The 23,629-nt window shown below is 50.0% G+C and overlaps 1 protein-coding gene across 1 annotated transcript in view; it reads left to right on the top strand.

Annotated features, from left to right (window-relative positions):
• Positions 1-873: 873 nt before the first annotated feature.
• Positions 874-23,629, top strand: part of INPP5A (inositol polyphosphate-5-phosphatase A) — a 200,911-nt gene continuing 178,155 nt past the window's right edge. Inside the window, exon 1 of the mRNA XM_034062409.1 lies at positions 874-970. Coding sequence (XP_033918300.1) covers positions 896-970 — 75 coding nt within the window. The 5' untranslated portion in view covers positions 874-895. The remainder of the gene's footprint in view (positions 971-23,629) is intronic.

Genomic DNA, 23,629 nt, shown 5'->3' on the forward strand with positions numbered 1-23,629 from the left:
TCTAAGGTCTTCCCTTCAGGAGCCTTCTCTTGTCCAGGCTGCCCCAGCCCAGCTCTCTCAGCCTGGCTCCAGAGCAGAGCTGCTCCAGCCCTCGCAGCAGCTCCATGGCCTCCTCTGGCCTCGCTCCAACAGCTCCAGGTCCCTCTTGTGCTGCTGCCCCAGAGCTGGATCAGGGCTGCAGGGGAGGTCTCCCAGAGCACAGCAGAGGGGCAGGATCCCCTCCCTGAGCTGCTGCTCACGCTCTGGGGGTGCAGCCCAGCACACGGGGGGGTTCTGGGCTCAAGCGCTCACTGAAGCCAGAACATGGGGGGCTTCTCCTCACCCAGCACCCCAAGCCCGAGTTTGCCGCTCGGGGTCAGTGTTTCTCCCAAGCCCACTTGTGGTCGCGCTGTGACACGGGGCTCCCGCCGCTGCCCGGTGCCTCCGATGCGCAGAGCCCCGGCACCGACCGCGGGCGGGCTCCGCTCGGTGTGCGCTGCCGCTCCGGGGCTGCCGGTGCGGGCCCCGGTGTCCGCGGGCAGGGCCGGGAGGGGGCCGCGTGTCCGGCTCCGCGGCCCCGCCCCGCCCGTTCCTCTCCGGCGGCTCCCGCGGGGCTCCCCGAGCGCGGCGTTGCCCTTTTAAGAGGCGCGCGGGGCCGCAGTGACGTCGCGGGCGCAGAGCCGCGGCCCGCCCGCCGGCAGCAGCCTCGGCGCGGTGCTCGGTGCCCGCCCTGCCATGCGCCGCGGCCCCGGCAGCAGCGCGGCGGGGCAGCGCTGAGCGCCCGGCGCCGGTGCCCGCGGGCTGCCCCCGCCGGGTGCGGTGCCGCTGACGGGGCGGGCCCGGCCCCGGCGCCCCGCTCTCCGCAGCGCCCCGCGCCCGCCCCCCGCAGCGCTTCCGCCCGCCCGCCGCCGGCGCCATGGCGGGGAAGGGGCCCGCGGCCGCCGCCGGGGTGCTCCTCGTCACCGCCAACGTCGGGTCTCTCTTCGACGACGTAAGTACCGCGGCCGCGCGCGGGGAACGGGACCGCGGGGGGGGCGGTGAGCGGGGGCTCTGCGGGCAGCGCCGCTCCCGGCGCCCGCTGCGCCCCGTCCCGGTCCGGCTGCCCTCAGGTGCTGCCAGGGGGGGTCACGGCAGCCGAACGGTGTGTGCCGGGGAGGGGATCGCTCCGCCGCTGCCGGAGCCCCGAGTGAGGCGCCGGGGGTGAGATCCTCCCGGAGCGCCTGTGTCGCGACAGAGCCTTCCCGTGTCACTGCTCGGGTTCGGTCGTGCCGTGGGCTGGGCCCCGAGGCGCCCGGTGCAGGAGGAGCGGGGCCGGTCCTGCTGAGGTCTCTGCTCCCGCTGCTGCCGGGCTGGGCTGTGCCCCGCGGGGCTCGGTGCGCTGTGGTGTGAAAACCCGGTGTAATTTGTGCTTAGTGCTGTAGGATGGTGGGAGAAGCGTTTGGGATGTTTGTGGTCTGTAGGCACGGCGGGTGCAACAGTTGGTGCTGGCGCAGGGAGAACGCTTGTGCGTGTGAGTTAACACAGATCCGGACGGACACCTGGAGCAGCGGTCGGGCTCCGGGAGCCCCGGGCTGGCACCGCGGAGCTCTCCGGAGCCGAGCTTGCAGGGAGGGTTTAATGGGGTTCACACGTCCAGCGGGGAGCTGCTGCCGTGTGTGTCGGGACCCGCTGGGAGCACATCTGCAGGCACCCTGCGGCAGACCGGCCGTTGTCCTGCTCAGGGTTTGCTGTGGCTGCTGCAGGCCGGTCTGAAGCACACGTTCTGACTGATGGGTGTGCGCCCGGGGGATGCAGTTTGTCGTTTCACCAAGTTTGGTAAACTCTGACAGATGATCACCGCAGTGCTTGTACACGTGAAATGTCTGTTTCTATGAAGCGAACGCTGAGCAAACGCTTGTAATAATTTCCCTGGTAATGGTGGTGGGTTTGTCCAGTGCCTCTGAGTAAAGCTGCGGGGGGTGGTGGTGGTAGGACTGGGTCAGCTCATCGCTGCTGTGTGCTCCCGTTACCGTCGCTCGAGCCTAAAGGCGGTTCCCTCTCTGAGCAGAGCCCGCTGTGTCCGTGGCTGCGGTTCAGGCTGCTCTCCTGCCTGCTCCTCCCTCGGAGAGTGCCCAAAGCAGCCACTTTGGAGCCCTGTCACTGACGAAACCGGAGCTGTCAGAGCAGACAGCTTCCTGGCTGCTGCTGGTTGGGGTTGGTGACTCGCTGGCATTCCTGGAGCGTGTTTGTTGTTGGGCGTTCAGCGTGACCAGAGAGGGGAACGCTTCTGCTCTAGCGAATGACTCCCTTGCCATTCAAAATGTATCTTTCTGTAGCAAAAAATGTATCTTTCTGTAGCATAAAATGTATCTTTCTGTAGCATAAAATGTAGCTTTCTGTAGCATAAAATGTATCTTTCTGTAGCAAAACGGGGCTTGCTTTTCGGGTGTGCTTCGCTGCCGGCTGGGGAGTGGAGGGGCTGCTCTGAGCATCCCCGATTTCCCCTTTGGTTTGGTGCTCCTGGAGTCAGGGCTGGTGGCAGCCAGGTCAGTTTCTGGAGCAGTACTGGTGCTGTTCAGGCACAGTAAAGATGGTGTTAGCTCGGTCTGTGACTTTGCTTTTGAGTTATGTGTTGGAGCTGTCAGCAGCTGTTTCTGTTGGTGGGGCCCTTCCTCTTCAGCTGAGGAATAAGTTTCCGTGCTGTGACCTGATGTGATTTCAGTTATGAACAAGAACTCCTGCTTTGATAGACTTCACCTGAGCTGCGCTGGGAAACCATTTCCAGTTCCTTTAATGTATTTTCCATTTCTGATTTCAAATTTCAGTTGGAGATACATACTTCAAGTAAACACCCCACCTTTAGTCAAGTTTCACTGGTCAAGGTAGGGTAAGGGTATGCATTTTCTCAGTGTGCCCCAAGAGGACAGGATGGTCAGGTCAGGGTGTACCACACTAAAGCAGTCCCACCTTCCCTTGCTCCAGGGATTGATCCACTGTGGCCAGCATCCCTCTGGGATTTGTCACTGTTGGCAGCTCGGGACTGGATGAGGCTGGAGGCTCTGGGGATGGGGATGCTGCTGCAGGAGCTGCCTGGTCCCTCCAGGGCTGTCCCCGACTCCCTCTCACCCCACCAGCAAACCTCACGCCTTGGCTCTGTGATGGATCTTTCTCTGACGTGTTTAAAGCAGCCTGAACATTACTGTGTGTCAGCAGCACGCTTTGCACTTCAGTGCTCTGTACGGGCTCTGTTTACTTGGCTGGCATGTGCTGTACGTGCAGATGATCTGTCTTGGAGACCAGTGTTTTAGAGAAGAATGACTTAAAACCCCTTTGGTGGGCAGTAAGCCTGGGTGGTGTAGCCTTTCCTAGATCCCTGCTGGTGCTGACCTGGCGGCACTTCTGCAAAGAGCAGAAAATAGCTTTCTTCCCCCTCTGAGTGCCAGAAGCAAGTTCTGATAACAGGCTGGTTGGCTCCTGCCAGCCATCCACAGCCACTAGTAACCTGCTGCAGTGCTGACCTGGGAGCTCATGAATAAACATGTGTACGGTGGAGAGGGGCTGTGCTGGCACTGCTCCGTTCCTTGAGTACTTTTGCTGCTTCATTAAAAATGTTAATGCGGTATCAGATCCACAAATACTCCTCAAAGTTCCACGAGCACGTGCAGCTCATGAATATGGATACTGTGATTTTGGTTTTGGGTACATTTCTGTTTACTTAAGCATTCTTGCTGCATAAACATTTCCTGTTTTTTATTGCCGCGTACTCCTGCTAACAGCAGAAGATGGGATTCGGGTTACCTGTGGGTGCGTCTCTCTTTTTTTCACCTCTGGTGCCCTGTCCATGGCAGGGTGTTGGACTGGATGCAATGTAAAGGTTCTTTCCAACCCAACGCATTCTGAACCACCAGCCTCTCCCTGTTTCTCCCCCTCCACTCGTCCCTTGCTCTCTGTGTTTCCTTTGTCTGCACTGATGGAATTTCACATTTAAAACCTCACATTTACCTTTCCAGGAGCTGACCACAGTAGCAGCCCCAAAACCAATCTGTCTGGCACTGCACTGCTGTTACTGCACAGGATTTTAATGACTTTAATATGCTGTCCTTTATTTCTGTCGCTGCATCCTCTTCTTTCTCTCCAATGAGGGAACGGTTTAGTGCTGTTTGGTTTTCCAACAGTGTCTGGTTTTTCCCCTGGGAGTGGGGTGTGAGCAGCTGACATTGGGGCCTATGGAGCTCGTCCTCCCTGGGGCTGTGTGTGGGTTGTGCTGACATGGGCAGGGAAATGCCTAAAACAGACCCATGGAAAACTCCTTGGGGGACAGCCTGGGGCTCAGGAATGATCTCGGCACTGCGTGGGGTGGAGAACGTTCCCTTCATTGCCAGTGCAGCAAGGGAGCTTTGTGTCTGCTGGCTGAAGGCAGATGGGGATCCCTGCAGTTTACTTTCTGTCGTTGTCTCAGTGCTGCTGCATGTTCAGCTGAGTGCAGTCACACATGCTGAGGAACACCTGAGTGCCACACTTGAAAACTGTCTCACTCTCTGTCAGTTCAGGTGATGTTTATAATCCATGGTATTTAAACCTTCAGGGTGTTTGAATCTGTAGGGTAAAGGTTTCCAATGTGCCCATCAGACTTGGCCATACAAGTTCTGACACTTCTGCTTGAGCTGAAGTCAGGTTCATTTGTTGCAGTTCCCTTTGAAATTGGAATAGGAGAGCTGAAGTCAGGTACATACTTCTGAGAACGTTTCCTTCTGTCTTCAACCTGCTGAATGCATGTAGCTCTTCCGTAGTGGGAGGCTGAGGCAGTTCTTGAATCCTCACGACAAGCTTAGGCCAACATAGAAGCATAATGATGACAAGAAAGGGAAAATCTAAACAGAACATGTAATTTTGTTAGTTTCAAAAAGGAAGGGAGAAAGTAGGTTAGGGAATGAGTGTGGTGGTGCTGAAGTGCTGATCCTCAAGACCTGTAAGTGACTGACAGCATTCCTGGCCTAACTGTATGTTCTCTGACTGTACAAAATGCCTGCTTGTGCCAGCACCAGGATGGGCAGCTTTCATGTGCCCAAGTGGCTTTAACCCACCCAACATCTGGTGAGAGTCTCTCGGATGTTGCACACCAAGGGCAGGGGTGAAACATCTCATTCCAAGCCCTGGTTGTAGTTGTACTATAAGTATGCTGATTGCTTTAATTCCGAGTATTCCGGAGCATCCTTCACCTCTGTTTAGAGCTGAAGCCTATCAGTTGAATTAGAAGTGGAAGTACTTCCCATAACAACTTTTAAAAGCAGCCTGCTGTTCTAATGGGTGGTGACCACAGTGTGCATGTCTTTTTATCACCCTGATCTTAATTTTCCGATCCTGAAGCAGTGGGTGTAGTTGTATATTGATACTAGATATCTGTGGATTTGGCTGGTATTGGGTGATAACAATGAGGGGCTCTTGGCTTTGGGTTTGTTGTTCTTTTGGGTCTTTTTATGTTTCTGTTCTTCCCCCCCCCCAGTTATTTGAGTTTTGTGGAATATTTCAAATGTGGAAGGGTGGAAAACAGACTAATTCAGGTTTGATTTCAAAATGAGTACTAAGACGATGTTGCAAGTGAAGGCACTCTCTCTCCTTCGAATCATAGCTGCTGGGTTGAGTGAAAGATAATGTTTGACTCATTGTGACTTAAAAAAAATACATTATTTCACTGCTAGGAAACACTTATTCCATCTTTCCTGTCCGGCCCTGTTGCTGTTATCTGGATTGGAAGAGAAAACCAAACAAATGTGCTCAGCTGAAAGCTGTGTTTCTATGATGTATTTGAGTGCACAGGGAATATCTCTGGCTGAGGCAGTGGGGCTCAGCTCGGGCTGTTCATCGCCCTGTATTGTGTGATGTGTGGAACTGTGAGCTCCTAACTTAGGAATTCCATTTTAGGAATACATCCTGGTGTGCTTTCAGCCTGGGCAAGAGAAGGCTCCTGAAGGGGAGACCTGAGAGCAGCTCCAGTGCCTAAAGGAGCTGCAGGAAAGCTGGAGAGGGGCTTGGGACAAGGGATGTAGGGACAGGCCAAGGGGAATGGCTTGAACCTGCCAGAACAGGGGAGACTGAGCTGAGCTCTGAGGCAGAAGCTGTTCCCTGTGAGGGTGCTGAGGCGCTGGCACAGGGTGCCCAGAGAAGCTGTGGCTGCCCCATCCCTGGCAGTGCTCAAGGCCAGGTTGGACACAGGGGCTTGGAGCAGCTGCTCCAGTGGAAGGGGTCCCTGCCCGTGGCAGGGGTTGGGGCTGGAGGAGCTTTGAGGTCCCTTCCAGCCCAAATCAGCCTGGGATTCTGTGATACTCGAGTGGTAACGTAGAAGGCCAAGGAAGAATCTATTTTCAGTGTTCTCTATTATGGGAACCCTAAAAATAAGTAATCTCTGTTTTCTCCCTCTCTGCTTCTGCACTCCTCACTTTCAGTTTTCTGGGTATTTTTGTTTCATCTTATTTCTCATTTTAGTTCTTTGTTGTGCCAGTGCCATGGGTAACATTGTTGCTGCCTTCTGTTTGTTTGGTTTTCTATGGCAGGCTCTCAAATCAACATTTTCCTCACAGTTCCAGCTCTACTCATGCTTAGGCTGTGTTTTAGGAGACTTTTCTTTCACTCACTCCTAAACCACCTCTGCAGGAGATGAAGTTTAGATGTAGACCAAAATCTGGTACTGCCCAAAACTTAAGTTACAAGGAAGTGAGGATGGAAGGAGGAAGGTGCTTTGTTACCCTGGGCAGTGCCTGTGCATTTGAAACAACAATATTTGTAGTAATTAAGGCATCTGTTGTGTCTTCAGAATGAAACTGATAGTGACACATTACCAGCAGGATACAGCTGTTGGGGCAGATGTGCAGCAGAGCTGAGTGGTAGCCCACCAGGATGGTGTCTGGCCCTGAGTTGCCATTGCTTCATTTGTAGTTCTGAGTCTGCTGCTATGAAAAGGGGTTTTGGTTTGAAATGCCTTCACTACCTTTTGCTCCCTTTACTTCTGTGGCTGGAGATGAGCCTGGAGACATGCATGGGCACCTCAGGTGCTACAATGGAGTTACACTGGCTGTAGTACTGTGCTGGCCTCTGTTACTAGGGTGCTTTTCCCAGGTACACAAGATAACCTGCAGCTGATACTCTGCCAAAAACCTGCAGGATAGCTGGGGAAGGACTGTACCCATTCTTTGTACTTTCTTCATTTAGCCTTTAGGTAGGTGATGGTGTCAAATATGCATGGTACAAGCAATGTGCTCGCAAGCATTTGGTTTTGATAGAGGCTGTCTTAAGTCTTTCTGCCTTGAAGAAGTTGTAATACTTGACCTGATTTATAGGTTGCTAGGTGTCAGCTTCTCGGGTAATTCAGCTCTTGGGACCCTGGGCCTGAGGTACAGACAGTACACCAGCGTGTGCTGGTGGGGCTGTTTATAACCAGCACAACCACTTGCAGCATCCATGTGCCTGGTGCTGGGATCCAGGGGTGCTTCCCCCATGGGCTTTGTACGGTGACTGCACGGGTCCTGCTCCCAGCCAGCCCTTTGCTCTCAGCCCCTAAGGTGACATCTGAGAGTGGGTGGCAGAGCCAATTCCCCTTCTCAGCATAAATGAGGATCAAGACCCAAAGCAGTCATAGAGTGATAGAATCCCAGCGTGGTCTGAGTTGGGAAGGAGCTCAAAGCTCCTCCAGCTCCAAACCCTGCCACGGGCAGGGACCCCTTCCACTGGAGCAGCTGCTCCAAGCCCCTGTGTCCACCTTGGCCTTGAGCACTGCCAGGGATGGGGCAGCCACAGCTTCTCTGGGCACCCTGTGCCAGCGCCTCAGCACCCTCACAGGGAACAGCTTCTGCCTCAGAGCTCAGCTCAGTCTCCCCTGTTCTGGCAGGTTCAAGCCATTCCCCGTGCAATAAAGCAGTGATGTGTTACTGTGCATTCACTCTCTTGTACCTTGCTGAAGCCTGGAGCAGTGATGGAGGGGGCTCTGCACAGGGTTGGATTTTTCCTCTTAGATGCAGTTGTAGGCTTAAAAAAATAATTTTCCTCTGTAATAAAAAAATACCAGTTTTTTTTTTTTTTAGCAGTAATTTTCACGTTTCTCAGAGCAAAAGAGTTTGAATTAGGAGCTCGTACAGTGCTTGGGCTCCCTTAATCAAGGAACTGGGGAGATGATGTGGGAGACCATCTTTCCTCTCCTTTTGATTGTTATCATTAACAGCAAGAGCACATGTTTACATGACGAAGTAATAGTGGCAAAGTGCAGTGTATAGTTAGTGCTTTCTGTTCATTTGGGTTTATGGCAGGAGTGAGTGTTTTGTAACTTGCTGGGTTTCCACAAATCACCAGTGTATCAGTGTGATGCTTTAGGAGGATTTAATTCCCAAAGCATTTGAATGTTATGCAATAGGAGCAGGATACCACAGAAGGAATGCTTTACGTGTGAATCTGTGGGTTTATTAGCTTGGACAAGCACTTTCACAAGGGTCAAATCTTAAAGGTTTTGTTGCTCTTTCAAAGGTCTCACAATAAATTTTCTTACCGCAGAGTTTGACTTCAAAGGGAGTTACACACAGAATAGCAGCCGAGCCCTCTGATTTCATCATGTTCCTGAAACTCTGTGATGTTCACTACTTTTCTCCTTTTTTCCCATCATTTATTTCATCAGGCTGCCTTCTGCCCCTGCAAGTGTATTTCCTGTATCTCAAATGCTTTCTTTCCTTTTCTTGTACTGTCTATACTTGCCTCCTTCTCGAAGCTCTCCCGTCATTCCCCACCTGTTGTGTAAAGTGAGGATAGCATCGAGGAAAGCAATGCTTTGGCTTGCAGTCCTCTGTGTGCTTCAAAAGCCATTGAGAAGGCAAGTTTGGTTACCCTGGATGCAGCCGTTGTTGACCCCTGAAGCAGGAGCTGTTCATCTTCAGCAGGGATGGGATGGGTGCCTTTGAGAGGGATGTGATTTATTTATGCATGAAGAATCAGGGCAACTTCAGTGCTTCCTATGAACAAGCTCCCTTGGTGTTGCAGAACTGTTCCACATGGAGCTTTATCTTGGGCTTCAGAATGTCTTTGTGCTGCCTTGGATGCAACAAGCATCTTGTGCTTTGTCAAAGAGGCAATTCCAGGAGCTTAAACTTGGAGTTTCTTCACCAGGGTAAATCAACACACCATTCCCTGGCATCCCTGTGAGAAGGAGGAACCAAGTGATTGAGCTACCATGGAGGACAGGGTGGCTTTAAGCACATGCTCTGGGAGTTGTCTCCTTTCCACCAGCTGCTTTGGTTGTAGCTTTACCTTGTACCTCTGCCCCTAAACTCTTACCTTCCTTTGGGGAAAAAAAAGGAAGAAGGCAGGTCTGACTGCAACCCGTTGTACGCTGTTAGTACGTGGAAGTTGTCAGCATATGCGTGATCTAATACTTCATTCACTATTTTCTAACCACCTTTTTCCACTCTCTTGGTAGAGAATAGGAAGTGGTCACAGAAAAGCAAGACTTCCTGCCTTTGGTGACTGCTTGGATGGCCTGTGTAGTGATTTAACCTCCTTCTTGCATCTTGTGATACTGAAGCGGCAAGGAGTCTTCCTCTGATGAAAAGTCCAGGGTAGTATGTTACTTTGTATTGTGGAAAAGGTCAGATTAAGCACAGTAATTGTCAGACTGGGCAAGAGGGAGTATTAAAAGTGAAATGTTTCTTTTACTGCCTTTTTTCCACGGCTGCACAGTAGTTACTTGACTCTCTGAGTTGGTTTTACTATTCAGATTTTTTTGTGTAAATGTGATACTTGATCACTTTTATTTTTAATACATAGTTAGAGATTCAAGATTTATTGACAGGGATCATTGCTTTTAGATGACACTTCGAAGTCAGATATAATTGATTGTTTTCATTAATGTCTTCAGGTTGTTAAGCACCACTCCTCATGAGTCAGCCAGCTTTACCCACTAATATACTTGAAAGCAGAAAATTAAAGCTAAGAGAAGTAATTCAAACCCCAGTGAAAACACCACAGGCTTTCTCTCATGGTACAGGGAGCTTACAGGCCAGCTGTTAGGTGGTGTGATTGTTACTGATACCAAGATATTTACCAAACTTCAGCTCAGCTTAATCCCGACGTGCTCGTGGTTCAAGGTGGCACTGACAACTGGCAGATGCAGCAAGAAATGCAGAGCTGCAATGGGAAAAGCTTTCATTTCACATTGTGGTTTGTGGCTGGAAGGATTTTCACATTGGGCTTTGGTTTGTCCTAACGAAAACATCTTCTGATCTCTTCTTGCACCTTTCCCCACACCAATGAAAAGCCATCCCACCTGTATTCCTTGTCAGATAGTTGTTAAATGGCCCTGCCTGTGGCAGGGGGTTGGAACTGGATGAGCTTTGAGGTCCTTGGAACACAAACCAGTGTGATTCTATGATAGCCCTAGGCAGGAGGGTGGCCACAGCCTGGTGTCAGTCAGGAGACAGTATCTGAGGGTGGCTGGGGATGCAGCAGAGAGGGAGCATCGTGTGAGTAGGGAGCACTGTGTGGCATCACCCAGGGCTTTCCTTCCCTGCAGAACCAGGCAGGGTGCTCAGCTGAGATGTGGGAGACCTCAGTGGGAACCTGTTTGTAAAGAGCCTAAAAAAAGACCTGTGAGTTACTGTTTTCAGAGCCTGTCAGCTGTGTGCTGTTCATCCCCAGCTCCATAAGTGCTGTAGCAGCACGTTTGGTCAGTCTGCAGAGAGCCAGGATTCAGACCCGTTAATTTGTCATGGTGTGCAGATGTACTCTCTGAAGCTGTGTGGTTTTCTTTTCAGGGATGTAGGAGTAAAAGGTACCAAATGGCACTGGAATGAGGTTGGTTGGGGGTTTTCTTTGCAACACAAAATACGTGGTGTTAAATGAAGCACAGATTTGGAACCGGCAGAACACAGAACTCACGGCTGCAGACCGCTGCAGACCCAGTTCAAAGAGGCACCATGTGCCTGTGTTGTAGAGAAGTGGTGCAGCAACTGCCCATCCCTCAAAACAACCTGGAGAAAGAATAACCGCTTTGAGGCAAAAAGGTGTCCGGATGTCATCGGGAGGAAGGATGGTCTAAGCTATGGAAATCAGGGCTCGGTTTGCTTCAGCTGCAGGCATCCTGCACAGCCCTGGGTGGGAGGCACCAGTTCCCCCAGGCAGTTGCAGCTCAAACTGCCACCAAACGTATTCCTGTGCTTGTGACAGGCTCTGGATGTGGTGTCCCAGTTCTCAGAGGGTTTGTGAAGGGTGCTATGGTGGTTATGGAGCTGGAGATGAGCTGGACAGCAGTGGTGGTGTGCAGGCAGCTGAGGGTAGCTCCTTATCCAGAGCTGTCTTCATGATCCTGCTCTGTGTCCATGCTGAACAGAGATCTCCTGGGGTAACCAGACAATGTGGCCATGGGTGAGACCAGGGTGATGGCTCATTCTTTCCCCTTTGATTTAAGGAAGGCAGAGAAGCGCCATGTACTGACTTCAGTGCGGCTTGTTTGGGCATGCACCGCATTTTATTACTGGAGACGTTCCTGCTGAACAAAGGCTTTGTTAGTACAATTTATGTGCACCTTCTGCCTAGTGAGAGGTGCCTTTGGCTTATGCAAGCTCAATGAATGACAAGACTATTAGGCAGACTTTGAAAGTCTATCTTTACTTAGAGGAGTAAGCAGAAGCAGGGGAAAGTGCTCTGTCTCAGTCTGCATTTTGGTCAGGCTTGCAAGGACTGGTTACAGGGCATTAAGTAAGGTCACTTCTCTCTAGAAAGTTCTGCTCTCATTTAAAGGCTGCGCTAGCACAGAGCAGAGGAGCGGCCGATCACAGGCATTAAATACCATGGGAACGTGCGGTATCCAAAACTTGTTTGTTGTCCTGTGCATGAGGTGGAGCTGCCTCTACTTGTTCTCGCCTCATTTTCCATTGCATTCTTGAAAAGAGATTTATTTTTTATTGCCTGTGAATGTATTAGCAACCCCTGCCTATGAATGGATGGGCTCTCGGGAGCGGCTGCGTACCCTGCTGTTAGCGCAGCAGATGACGGGTGAGCGGCAGGCCGGCTTTGTGAGCGAGACATGATGCTGAATTCCTGCCTTAAAGCCCTTTCAGTGGTCATGTGGGAGCTTGTTTTTAAGGCCTTTTGTGTTTATTTTTTCCTGGTGTGGCAAAGCCTCTAATTTTGGAGGCTTTACCAATCCCAGTGGGAAAAGCAAAAGTAGTTTTCCCGTAGGAACCTCTCAGAAATGTGTGCTGAACCCTCTTTGGTGGAGTTTGTTTACGTGTCAACCAAACAGTAGAAGAAATAGCTCAAAAATCACTTAGGGATGCTGTGTTCGTTAGGGACTTTGAGCCAGCATTCCCTGTGCTGCAGTTTCTTCAGGGTTCTTGTTTGTTTAGGGTCAGACTGCTGCTTTTCTTGGCCTAAAGGGGCAGTGAGGACCTGGGTGATGCTGGGCAGCAGCTGCGGTTGGAACCATCCTTGCAGCGGATGTGCACAAGGAAGATTCCTGTCGACAACAGCAGTATCTCTGTGTGCCTGACCTCATCTTCCAGAAGGCTGTGTGAAAGCAGCTGTGCAACAGGCCAGTGTTGCTCTGGAATTCCTGTGGCACTTCTTAGTGCAGGAGAAGTGGGGAACTTTGATTTATTTTTAGCTGCAGCTGTTGCCAGGCACATGAAGAGCTGGAGGAGCAGCGTGATGGGACCGGCCCACTCACTGCAGAGAACTGGACCGGACCCAGAAACCTTCTCCTAAAGTTTGTTTGCATGACCTGGCAGTGTTGTTGTTCTGGGCCGGAGGACAGACCTGATCCAGGCTTGGCTGCTGGCGAGAGCATGGAGCCAGTTCTCATTTGTCTTGTGGGACAGCAGTTTTTAGCAATAAGGAAGCAAAGCCTTTTCCCTTCAGCTATCCTCACTGAATATGAAAGGATTGTGATTTATGGCCTCTGTGCACCTTTTATTCATCTCAACAAATATCTAGAATATAATTTATGGGAAAGGAGCTGATGCCATGTGGATCTACTTGTTCTCGTAGGCCATAAGAGACAATATAATGTTACCAAAGTGGGTGTGTGAAAAATACATTGCATGGCAGGATCAGTGAAGCTGTGTAAGCCACATGAAGGGATGTATCCTCGACTCTGCAGGTGGAATTTTGGTTCAAGGCTTGCTTGTTTTGCTTAAAATAAGGCCCTTTTGCCAAACTGATTGGGGTTTCATTTGTATGTGAATGTTCAGTGTTGGTTGATGAAAGCCTGTATTGATCAGATGAAAGGTTTGCTGTGCAAGAAAGGTGCATAAGGAAGCATCTTCGTAGGAAGAGGGTGGCTGAGCACTGGCATGGGTTCCAGAGGCATGGTGGGGTCTCCACACGTGGAGGTGTTTGGGAGCTGCCTGGAGATGGTCCTGGGCAGTCACCTTGGACATTGGGGCGTCCTTGCTGGAGCTCCCTTCCCCAGCCAGGCTCTGTGGAGTCCATGCAGCCAGGCATTACACGTGTTGGGGTTTTCCCCTTGATTTTAGTTGCTGATGCCACTGCCCGTTGCTTTCCAGCACTTGCAGAAGGTGACTGCCTACTGCTCACTTCATCTTTCTGTGCAAATCCTCATTCCCTTCTTATCTGCTTTTCTGTTGTGGACATAAGCCATTTCCAGATGCTTTGCAGAGGGATTTTGGTCCAGAAGCTGGAACATGTGTGTGCTTTCCTAGAAACTTGAGGAAAAACATGCACGTTGTGTGTCAGCTTCAGAATGTCTCTAAATCTGCTGAAGGTTCCGTCCTGTGCTTCACTGCTGTGGCAAAACTGAAGTGTCCAAGTCAGCGTCCAGCTCTCATTCAGTTTTTGTTTGCTTTCCTGTTGACATTTCAGTGGCAAATAAATGTGCTGCTCCCGATTGCCTCAGAGCTGGGAATGTGGCAGAAGCACAGGAGCCAGCTTGAGGTGACTGAGGTGACAAGCAGGGATCTGCAGGGTTCACTGGCAGCTGATGAATGTGGTGTTTACCCCAAACAAAGTTACCAGTGAAGGTGCACAGGGAAGAGATGCGATAGCAGAACAGCTGCTTCACTTGCATGGCTTTCATTTAGCTGTTTATCTACTACTGTGTTCACAGTATTAGTTTGTTACTGGAAGCATCTTTAGTCCAAAGAACTGAGTTGAGAACTCACATGTTGCCATAGTAAAAAAGCAAACAAAAAAAGGAGTATTTATTGTCCATTCTACGTTCTGTTCACTCACCTGTAAGGGAAGGCAGGATGCCCACCTGCCCCCATCCGCAGTAACTCATCTGGCATAGGCGTGATGCAGAGCAAAGCTTCTGCTGGTATTTCAGACCTCCCCACACCGTTTCCCTGCCTGCTGTGCTAGCAGAGGTGGGATTCCTGAGCCTGGAGCACATGGCAGAGGTGAGCTTAGCAGGATCGGGCTCGCCGAGCGCACTGGGGCTGCCCAGCATTGCCTCCAGCAATGGGGCAGGTTCAGACCCTTCCCTCTGCCAAGGGAGAATGCCACACCTGAGCTCAAGTCTGACTGATGTGTGTCTGAGTGATATCCATGATCCACACTGTGTCCCAGTGCTGTGTGTCTGAGTGATATCCATGATCCACACTGTGTCCCAGTGCTGTGTGTCTGAGTGATATCCATGATCCACACTGTGTCCCGGTGCTGTGTGTCTCCTTTTTCCTGCTGTGGAGAGCTGCCCTGTGCTGGGTGCTCTGGGAGATAGGAAGGCTCTGCAGAAGGATCTGGATGGGCCGGATTGCTCCCTCCAAGTGCCTGCAGGAGGATGGAGCCAGGAGGGGCTGGACTCTGCTCCCAAGGAACAAGGGATGGGACAAGAGGAACCGGCCTCAAGCTGCACCAGGGCAGGTTTAGATGGAGCTGAGGAACAATTCCTGCCCCACAGGGTGCTCAGGCATTGGAACAGGCTGCCCAGGGCAGGGCTGCAGGCACCGGCCCTGCAAGGGTTCACACACTGGAGATGAGGCTTCAGTGCCATGGGGCAGGGGTGGCCTGAGCAGTGCTGGGGTAAGGGTTGGACTGGGTGAGCTTGAAGGGCTCCTCCAGCCTGGTTTGTTCTATGATTCCCCTGCAGGTTTTGCAGCCTCTGGCAGCCACAGGACAGAAAGCAAAGCACCTCCTCAGCCCTCGAGAGTGGGCTTTCTGCTGCTCTCACAGCACGAGAGGGGCTCTCGCAGAGCTGTGTGGGATGCAGTGATGCTGGGAGGAGAGGCACAAAGGGGGCTGATGCTCCTGTGCTTCGGGGGGTCCCACAGTGCTCTATGGGGCTCTGCTTCACCTCTGCTTGGTTCTGGTTTCTCTCTGTGATGGGCTGCTCTGGAACAGGGGCATGGGCTCTGCTGCATGGGGTGAGCTGAGGCTGGAGCAGCCAGTGCTTCCCTGCGCAGCCCAACTGGAGCACGGTGTTCCCAGGGCAGGCTGTGTGGGAGCAGGAGGTGGTCTGGACGTTCAGAAGCAGTTCCGAGGCTTGTTGGCCTTTCACAGGAGGGGATGTTCCCAAAACCCTCTTAAGGAACTCATCCTGCTTTCTTTAGTGATCAGCAGCCTGCAGACACAACGCATTTTGCAGCTGGGGAAGTCTTGGTTGCAGGTGTGTTACCTGCTGCTCAGGGTTGACAGGCATGGCTTTATCCTGGAAGCCTGTGCAGGGCCATATCCTGAAGACACAGCAGTGGGGTCCCCACTGTGCTATGCCCCGTAAATGCACGGAGGGCTGCTCTGTCCTGAATGGTTTGTGATGTTTAGGTTCAGCTCCTGCAGTGGGATCCAGAAGCAGGGACAGGGGCTGGAGCAGAGGGGCATGGATGGTGTTATGGTGTTTCTGTTTAAAATCACAGCCCTTTCACTGGGGTGTCACACAAAGACAGGAATCTTAATGAGCATCCTGGATAAGGGACCTGTGAAATAAAGAAGCAGCAACCCCCCAAGCAAACAACCCCTCCAACCAGTGAATGTTGCATAGCCTCACACTTGGAAGGAGTGTTGTTATAGGGTTTTCTTCCAAATATGAGAATAAACCTGTGATGAATTCCCTCTGGCGCTGGTGCAGAGCTAGCTCTGCTGAAGAGCTGTAAATGCTTGGATCACTGCACTGTGTTCCTTCAAGCTCTCCTGGCTAACTGGAGAACATGTTAGCTGGCACTTCAGCTATGTGTGCTCCAATGCAGAGCTGCTGATGCTGCTTGCACGTGGGCATCTGAGGGGGAAGCTCCGTGGCTGCTCTGGATCTTCAGAAGGTTCTGGGGTGCTTTAATTAGCTGGGAGCTGTGAAGACGTTATCCCGAGATCCGGCAGAGCTCAGCTCTTACTTTGTCTTCACAGCTCTTCTTCCAAACCCTCTTAATTAAGTCTGTGAACTTGCAAGCGTCAGGCAGATGGGAATAGCAATAACTGGTGGTGCTCATCAAAGGGGTGTGTAAAGAATGGGGAAACTTCTGAAGTTTTTTTTAATGTGGGAATTTCCAATGCTGTTCCTCAATGTGACATTCTTACAGCAGCTTGAGACCAGTCCATGTGTTCTGCCTCTCTCCATGCTTTCCCTTGCTTAAAATGGGTATCTTTCCCTTCATTGTATTGTTTCAGCTGCAGAACAGGAAGTTTAGTGTTAACAGATAAGATGTGTTCGTGGGCTTCTTGTAATATTCACCTGGTGTTTCAAAACAGTGTGTTCCTTTCACTTGTGTGCCCAGCCTGAGACAGATACAACCTTAAGTATAATCTTATATTCTGTAAGATAACTCTGGGATTGTGTGAGGTTTTTTCTCTAGAGCAATAAGCAAATCACAGTGTGAAAATACAGTGAGCAGCTTCACCCAAAGCAAGGTTGAGACTGGGGGACTTACTTGAGCTGGCTTTTCCATCTCTCTGAACACCAGCTGTGACTTAGCACAGCAGGCAGACATGTGCTGTTTCCCAGGAATGTTAGTGTGAATTCAGATGGCATTCTTGAATGCATTTGGAAACAGATGCTCTCAGGTCCCTGAGAGAAGAGGTGGCAGAACCTGCATTCCTCCCAGAGCCCTCAGTGCTGTATCTGAGGGGAAAACACTGTTCTGAGAGCTGTATTTGGGGTACTGAGACCTTGGAATAAAAGGTGTCCTCCCAGGCAAATGTGCTATGGAGCAGTTTGCCTTTTCAGAGCCCTGTGGCCTTCGCATGTTCCTGGAAGGTTTATGCACTGCTTTACTTCCTTCAGAGCTGGAAGGCAGCTGCGGGAGTGCTGGGGGGAAGTACATCTGCTTTTCTACTGCGGTGTTGTCTTTGAGCTGTGAGTCTGTACCAGCTTCCCTGGGATCACAGAGCCAAGGGATCTACAGGCAAATCTGCCTTTTAAAAAGTGATAAACCAAGTAGGCTATGGGAAGTCATGAACAAATAGGAGCTGCTGCTCTGCTTACATCCTGAGGTGACTGCTTCAGTGAAACATTACAGACCTTTCCATTCAGAAAGCTCTGAATTCCAGCTCTTTTGGTTGCTGTTCGTGTTGGTGTGAGTGATGTTGGGACTGGCAGTGGACATGAGCTGTTGTGGTGTGGAATAAATGTGCAGAAACAACCCTAAACCCAGCGCTGCTCCCTTCATTTGTGCCCTATTTGTGTCCTGCATCACTGTCTGCTAAGGCTTTGCCCTGGCAGCCTGGCACGTGTGCTCTGGCTGTGCCAACAGACAGAAGTGCCTGTTCCTTGTGATGTGCTGACCATGCACATCAGTGACCATGGTGATGGGGATTTATCTCCAGAGTTTAGACATGTGTCTTGCTTGGTTGTGGGAGGGTTTTGTTTTTGTGGTGGTGATTTTGATTTTGGTTTTGAATACTGTGAAAGGGATTTGGCTTCAGACAGTGAACTTCAGGAGTGTGAAGAGCTGGTGCTAAATGCTGCTACAGTGAACTTTATTTCGTGTGTTATGGTAAAGCTCTTCAGTTCTTTTTACCCTCAGCTGTGTTTGAAAGGGTAACCTAGGCTTCCTGGCAGCCTGCTTCCTTGGAGCAGTGCTCTCCTGTCTCTGTTTTGCCCCTTTTCTCCTCCTTTTATTGTTGCGTATATGTCAAAGATGGATAAAATTGAAATTCTCTTGGCTGAAGCTTGCATAAACATTTGAGGTATGTGGTAAGATCTACTACCTATTTAGAAATGGAAAACGAGAGTAGCAGGTGAACAGAGCTAAGTATAGTATCTGTGATTATTTAAGCTCCTGGCACCTGAAGAGCCTAATGACAAGTAGAATTTGCAGTACAAATGCACTGTAAATGATGGGGTCTGCTGAGAAGACAAGGTCTTGGTGTAGCGAAACAGAGTGTTTATAAAACCTTCTAAAACACAGTGCCTGATCCAGAGCCTGGAGTGCAGCAAGCATTTACCTTGTGGAAAATGCAAAGCAAATGCCAACAGATGTGGCATTAATAAAGCCCATTTAAATCTGCTGTGCACCTGACAAGTGAGTAATTGCTGTGTGCTTGTTTAGCGAGCTGTAGGTGCCGAGTGCTTGGAAATGGGTTTGTATTTATAGAGCTTGTTCCACAGTTGTGCTCTTCTGCTAAAGTGCTGGGTTCTGTTCAAACAGTGTGGGAATACAAGTGGGATGAGTGCAGTGGATACCTGCACCATTGCTGGAGTCCATGTTTGCACCAGTGCCAAACCCAGGTAGTTTGCGCTGTCTGATGCATTCTTACAAAATAACCCCAGTGCTGATAACAGGGATGCTGCTTAGTGATGAGCTGGTCTGAAGAGGAAATCCAGCCTATGGTGGTTTTGCATGTGAAAGCAAGGCTGGCAAGAGCCAGTTGTTTAAAAAGCCTATGTTCCTCGAACAGCTCTGAAAACTGGTGTTTCTGCTGAGTGGCCCTGAGTATTGTACTATTGGTGGTGTAGTTCAACAGCTCAGTAGGGGTACTGATCAAAACACACTGTTGTCTGAAGTGGCCTCTATCCAGACTGCCTTATTTCAGAGAGATTCACTGATAAATTTCAGAGAATGAAACCAAAGCAGGGGGTAAAAAACTGCGTTTAATAGTGCTTCAGAACCTTGCTGGAATTGATTGATGCAGCTTGTTTACTACTTTGAGTGTTCTTCCCGAGCACTGACAGCATCATGCTTACCCTTGGGGACAGAAGCTATGCTGGCTCTGGTCTAGTTCTGTTCAGTGAATGTTTGTTGAAATCTCTCTGCCCTCTTCCTTTGGCAAGGGTGCTGAGCTCTTTCCTTGAGCAGGGTGAGGCGCTGGCACAGGGTGCCCAGAGAAGCTGTGGCTGCCCCATCCCTGGCAGTGCTCAAGGCCAGGTTGGACACAGGGGCTTGGAGCAGCTGCTCCAGTGGAAGGGGTCCCTGCCCGTGGCAGGGGTTGGAGCTGGCGGAGCTTTAAGGTCCCTTCCAGCACAAGCCACCCCATGATTCTGAGGCTCCCCAACCCTCCAAGTGTGAGAAGCGCCACTGCCATTTGTGAACTTGCTTTTCTGTCCTTTTTTCCCCCTTTCTTTCTGAAGTTGCTGTTCTTTTTTTAACCTCAGCACAGGCGTTCCCAGCTGCTCTGGAGAAGGGACTCCATTCCTGACAGCAGCCCTGTGATGAGCTGCATGCTGCTGTGAGCAGCTGGCTTCCCATGGGCAGGAGCACTGCAGATAATATGGTAATGAAAACACATAAGTTTCTGGATTTGCACCAAGTAACTGCTAATTTGGTAGCACAGCAGCGGTTAGGCCCAGCAGGTCTGGAAACACCTTTCAGAATTTGTTAAACAGAATGGGTTGGGTTTAAGACATTATTTTATACAAGTTTAATGCTCTGCTAGTTTTTAAACCTGGCAGACAGCTGAAGAGGACAAATCCCCAGTGCAGTCACTGTTGGTTATCTGCTTCAGAATGGGTTTCACTGGTCGGTATGTTGTGGCAGTGCATATCTCGTTCACACTGACGTCAGCTCTTCCTATCAGTGAGGAAGATGAACTCTGTCACATCCTTTTATTTAGTAAGCAAACAGCTTAAAGTGCACTTCACTTCTCAACGTGTGTGCTTTCGTCATGTTTTGAACGTGATCTTCAGTGTTTTGAAACTACGAAACATCTCAATTGCCTGTGATAAAACCATGTGTACAGGAGGTGTACATTTTCCTGTGTTGTCCATTGGTTTCCTAGTTAGGCAGAAGGGGCATGGGACTGATGTTGGATGCTGTGGCTGCCCCATCCCTGGCAGTGCTCAAGGCCACGTTGGACACAGGGGCTTGGAGCAGCTGCTCCAGTGGAAGGGGTCCCTGCCCATGCAGGGGTTGGAGCTGGAGGAGCTTTAAGGTCCCTTCCAACACAAACCAGGCTGGGATTCTGCTGGGCAAACTGGTGTGTGCCCAGTGCCAGGCACCACCACTTCTGTGCCGGGGCTTGTTTTCAGAGCAGGTCTAGGTGTAGCTGGGTGGTGTTCAGGTGCTTACACGACAGATTCCTGGCAGCACGATGGCTTTGGGGGTATTTTAAGTGTTAGACATGAACTTGTACTGATAATCTTTCATGAAAATTACTTGAAATTATTAACCAAAACTTTGGCCTTAGCATCGTTGCTTCCATCTCTCACTTAACTGCGTGGGGTTTCATTGCATAGTGCAGGAATGTGGTGGCTGTACAGGGAAAGGCTGGAGTAGGAAGCTGGCTGAGCAGTTTTTCGTTTGTTCTTTGGAAGTTGACGGATCAGCCGTTATGTCCAACACTGGCTCCTTAAACAGTTCTTCTTGTTTGGATGAGAGGTTCATAAGCTACAGCCTTCAGCTATGGAAGTAACTTAGTGAACCCTTAAGCCTTTCAGGGTGAGTGAAGCAAACAAGACTTTCCACATACATGAACAGTGAGCCAAACCCAGCTGTTTTTAAAGAGAAACAGCTCGGAATTGGGTTGTAGAGTGGGAAGGTGTATGGTATGCACGAAGGAAATAGGCAGTTTTTGGGTGAAGTGTGTGAATTCTCTTACTGCTTTGTATAAGGGTAGCTCACAAAGGTGATGTTTTCCTATATCTGCAAATATTTATTACATTAGATGGATTGATGCTTTAAACACAGTAAAGCTCTTGATACAATTTAGTGTAAGTTTCCATATGGAAACTATGTCAAATATAATCAAAGCAGGCATGCACAGTGTTAACAGTTATGCTCAGCAAATCCTTGAAGGCTTTGGGAAGGTCCTGATGTGTTAGGGATGAAGACACTGTTTTCAGATACTCGCTGAAATAAGACATTTCCTTCTCCAAGCATAGCAGTCACTGGAAGAGTGGCCTGTGAAAATAGCCACAACATGTCACTGGTGTGCGGTTTTAAAACTCTGCCATTCCCTTTCCATTCTCCTCGTGAGCCTCCCATGATATATGGGATTCAGATACACTTCATGGTGTTATTACAGGTAAGGTGGATTTCCAGTTGATCTTCAGCAAGGCTGTTCTGATCACAGTTAACAGCCAACTGCAATGTTAGTGGGTTTGTGAGTTTATTTCCTGGCCCATCTCCGTGGCCAGTTGTGAACAAGCTGGTACACCCCATTGTACACTGGTAGTGCAGTCTTTCTACTGTATTTTGCTTCTCTTCGACGAACACTGTCCATGGATGCATGTAGATTGAATGCAATGTATTTCCAGGCTTTGCTTCTTTCTTTTCTGGTTTTCCTCCCCACTTTTCCCCTCTCTGGATAGCTTTACAAATATAGATTAAGGCTTGGCTTTGTAAGTTGAGTCTTCCCTTTTTTCTTGAAACTGCATCCTATCAAAGCAGGGCAATCAAGGTGGCACATCCAGAACAGGTCCAGCAGGATATCTAGGGCTTCTCTCCAGCTCTTCATCCCAAGCTGCAGATTTCCATGGTAGTAAATACTGGTCATTGCAGAGGTGATAGGATCAGAGCCATTCCCAAGACTCTGGAGAGGGAAATGGGTGAGTAGTGTGATTGCTCTTTACAAACACACAGGTATGGAGTGGAGCCTGCTGAGAAGCCTCACTTCTTGCTGACAAGGCAAGAGTGGGTTTGACTTGTCCTACCAGACATTCCTGGTGGCAGTGCTACACCATTTCTCAGCTGCCCAGCCAGCCTGTTTTGTTCCTCTGTTATGGGTTAGGCTGGTTTCAGATGTGCAGAGGGGCCTTGCGGAGCTCCCAGTGTTTCCCCACTCTACCCGCAGCAAAGCGTGTGGATTGCTTTATATGATCATCTTCATTCTTATCTCACCCAATTAATTCCCAGCCCTTGGAAGAGCCCTCGGCAGTGATGGTGCTTCCAGCTCTCCTGCATCTGTTTTCTCTCAGCAGTCTAGTCTGCTGGGAATAGAACTATTGCATGTATTAATTCTGCAGCCTGCATATGGGAATGTGGGGAAATGGATCTTAGGCTAGCTGTGATCTCCTGGCTCCGTCTGGACTTTGTGAGAGCTGTCACAGGAGATGTGTATGTACCAAGAGGAATGAGAAATGCCCTTTTAAAGAAGAGAGGCTGCCTGCTGGTATTACTGAAGAGTCCAGCAGAGCTGCTGGATTTTGAGTCTAGAGCAATCCAACAGCCTGTTAAACTTCACACGGCATCAGATTCAGAGGTCTCATACATGGTACCCCACGAGATCCATCTGGAAATTTCCATGAAATGTGGATCCCAATGAGTGGTTCTGGATGCTCAGAACTTCGGGGGTAAGTGACACTGTTGCTGTGGGTACCACGTGAGCCATTTGGAAACAAGCTAAAGAAACAGTACTTAATCATGAGTCCTGTGGAGGTATGATAACTGCTGGTCCATGCAAAGTGCATGTATTTCAGTGAGCACACAGGCAGGTGGGACCAGGCTCTACAACATCACTGACCTCCTTACAATGGGTTTTTAAGTGCAAGGGGAAAACTCTTACTCTTTTTTTCTATCCACAGACCCTCCGGTCACCTTTAGACCTATAGGTCTAAAATGTCATCCCATCATGTTTGATTGTATATTCCTCCTGTGCCTTGTTCCTCAGGATAATACTGAACTTTTTATGCTAGAAGAATTAAAATCATTGTTGCTTTTGTTATTTATTACCTCCTTAACTCAACTGATTAACTCAGCTGATTGAAAGTCTCTTGAAATCAATGAGTCTTTTAAGACCAGATCCAGTAAATGGAGGTAATGCTCTTCCTTCTCTGAATCCAGAGCTCCCATGGAGGATGTGTGTCTGTCACCTGGGCGTGCGAGGAAGTGCAGAGGGATCTGGCTAGTGCAGTGCTGGCTGCTGAGCTTGGGCAGAGGGGTTGGCTTTGTATTCATTTGCTTTTACACTGATGATGTACTTTGGGAAAAGGGTTTATTATTCCAGACCCATTCTGCTGCCTACTGCAGTGTTTGGTAGCTCACACTGACAGAGCTGGTAGCAGCCTCTCGATTGATCTTTGCTGATTCTATTTTTGCAAGTCTTCTGTGCAGTGATCGTCCCCCCTTTTTCTCAGTTTCTCTGGGGATCTTATTGTAGATGTCCTCATTTTTACACCATTCTCCCCTTTCTCTTAGCATTTTCCCCACTGTTCAATGAGCACTAGAGCAGTGGGACTGCCGTTTTCAATCCCTCCTACTCTACCAGAAAAAAATCCTTCAGAAACACACCAGTGACATTTCTTCTTGAACTCTGAAAGACCCAAAATGGGTCAGCTCTATGGTGAGGACCAAGGCAGCTGGGATGGTTGTGAGGCTGC

The sequence above is a fragment of the Melopsittacus undulatus genome, chromosome 4 (assembly GCF_012275295.1).
Source record: "Melopsittacus undulatus isolate bMelUnd1 chromosome 4, bMelUnd1.mat.Z, whole genome shotgun sequence".
Classification (NCBI taxonomy): domain Eukaryota; kingdom Metazoa; phylum Chordata; class Aves; order Psittaciformes; family Psittaculidae; genus Melopsittacus; species Melopsittacus undulatus.